Source organism: Galeopterus variegatus, unplaced genomic scaffold, assembly GCF_000696425.1.
Source record: "Galeopterus variegatus unplaced genomic scaffold, G_variegatus-3.0.2 Scaffold1331, whole genome shotgun sequence".
NCBI classification, from domain to species: domain Eukaryota; kingdom Metazoa; phylum Chordata; class Mammalia; order Dermoptera; family Cynocephalidae; genus Galeopterus; species Galeopterus variegatus.
Window position 1 is genome coordinate 46,162 of NW_007727442.1, and position 2,246 is coordinate 48,407.

Genomic DNA, 2,246 nt, shown 5'->3' on the forward strand with positions numbered 1-2,246 from the left:
TGTGCCTGCTATGGTGTCTCAGCATGCTCAGGGCCAGCTACCTCCTTTCTTTTCCCCATCCCCTCCCCTCTGTTTCCTATCATTTTCTTTCTTCTCTTTCTCATTTCTTTTCTTTTGTTCTCCTTTGGCCTCTCTTTTATCCTATTAAAGGGTTTTAATATATCATTACTTGTAAAGCAGTTAGGAGTCACCAGTAGACAATCGCCCATAATTTCAGTGGAGTAAACCAGCCATGTGACCATTGGGCTTTCTTTGCTCTCCCTTGTAGAAATCCGAGAGGCCTTTCGGGTTCTGGACCGAGATGGGAACGGCTTCATCTCCAAGCAGGAGCTGGGCATGGCCATGCGCTCCCTGGGCTACATGCCGAGCGAGGTGGAGTTGGCCATCATCATGCAGCGCCTGGACATGGACGGTAAGGGCCACAGCCGTCCCCCCACTGAAGCCAGGGTACGGGGGCCTTGCACTTGGAATCAAAAGATGTGAGTTCATGTCTTGGTTTACGTTTGAGGAGTGGAAACTTGGACTAGATCAGGGTTTTCTGATGAGCATTCCACAGAGTCCTAGGGATCTGAGGGGTGGCTTTGAGGCCACTATAGGAGTAGGGTGAGGACGAAGGTCCTGCCAGTGGAGTCATGAGAGAGCCCCTTTTTCTTCTTCTTTTTTAAAAAACGGCTTTATTGAGATAAAATTCACATACCACAGATTTTACGGACGAAGGTCCTGCCAGTGGAGTCATGAGAGAGCCCCTTTTTCTTCTTCTTTTTTAAAAAATGGCTTTATTGAGATAAAATTCACATACCACAGATTTTATTCATTTAAAGTGTACAATTCAGTGGCTTTCAGCATGTTCACGGATTCGTGCAACCAATGCCACAATCAATTTTAGAACATTTTCATCACTCCAGAAAGAAGCACCACACCTCTTAGCCACCTCCTCCCAGTCCCGGTATCCCCCAAGTCCCAGGCAACCACCAGTCTGCTTTCTGTCTCTAGAGAGTTGCCTCTTTTGGACATTTCATTAAGTGGAATCATATAATATGTGGCCCTTTGTGCCTGGTTTCTTTCACATAGCGTGATGTTTTTGAGGTTCTTCCATGTTGTAGCATGTGTCAGTGCTTTGTTTCCCAAATCATATTCCATTGTACAGACGTATCAGGTTATTTTCTGCCTGTGTTACATACTGAGTTTCTACATACAAGCTGTCAGGCTGGATCACAGACCCCTCTGCCCCATCGTGTGCAGGTTGTGAGTGAGGTAGTTGAACAAAGATTCTGGTGGCCGATAACAGATAGACATGCTTTACTTCGATGTGAACTCTGCTGGCCCACAGTTCAGAGCCACCGCCCTTTATACCAAAAGATACACAACAATGGCACTGAGTCAAGAAGTATATAGGCACGCATGCACAGTTACACCAGTCGTACCTAACTTGTTTACATCGGATGTGCTGAATCATACCCAGCCGGATATGAGGCGAGGGGGCCTGACTATACTGATTCTAATTTCCTCACACAAGCTCATTGGGGAAAACAGTCTCACGGTTTTTAAAAAGTTCTGGAAAACAACTGCATTAGATAATCTCTAGGGATCATGCAGGTTTGTTCCTCAACATCTGTCCCAAACCGGCTGTGTTCCTCCTGGTATTTAGATCCTGCCTTGGCTTCTTATTATGTCCAGAGTGGTGGGCTTTTGGCACTCTGAGGCAGAGCGTGAAGTATAGACCATGTAACAGGAGCCAGTGGAGAGGGGCAGGGTCTCTTTGGAGGGAAAGACCAGGTCATGGTAGGGTGATGTGTGCTTGGCCTGCAGGCTGGTTGCAGGAGCATGGTTCCCTTCTGTTATCTTGCTGGGCTTGTGTGGAGGATGACAACAGGGTGACCATGTGGTGCATGAACCCCAGTGCCAACCACTAAGTGCAGATGTAGACATCCATCCTCTGGTCAGGATGCCGTGTTTTATCAGGGCATTCAGTTGTGCAAGCCATCCCAGCTTGTCCTCGCCATGTCTCTGCAGGCCTCATTTGACCTTGCTTTGTATTTTAGAGAGATCTCTGAAAAGCTGAAGCAAAGCACATATTTTATAGCAAAATCTCTTCCACTGGCTTCTGTCATCATTTCAGAAATACATTTGCAGAAAAAACGTTTCCTCCTAAAAATAATAAAAATCTTAACTTATACCTCTGTCTATGGAACTAAAAAGATTTTACGCTTTTGATTCTTCGCACACAACTCATAATAAAACCTAGT

The 2,246-nt window shown here is 45.9% G+C and overlaps 1 protein-coding gene across 1 annotated transcript in view; it reads left to right on the forward strand.

Moving 5' to 3' along the window:
- Positions 1-230: 230 nt before the first annotated feature.
- The window catches only part of CALN1 (calneuron 1), a gene marked incomplete at its 5' end in the record, with an annotated part of 239,514 nt that continues 237,498 nt past the window's right edge, over positions 231-2,246 (forward strand). The window contains one exon of the mRNA XM_008576335.1: positions 231-412. Within this exon, the coding sequence (XP_008574557.1) occupies positions 231-412 (182 nt within the window). The remainder of the gene's footprint in view (positions 413-2,246) is intronic.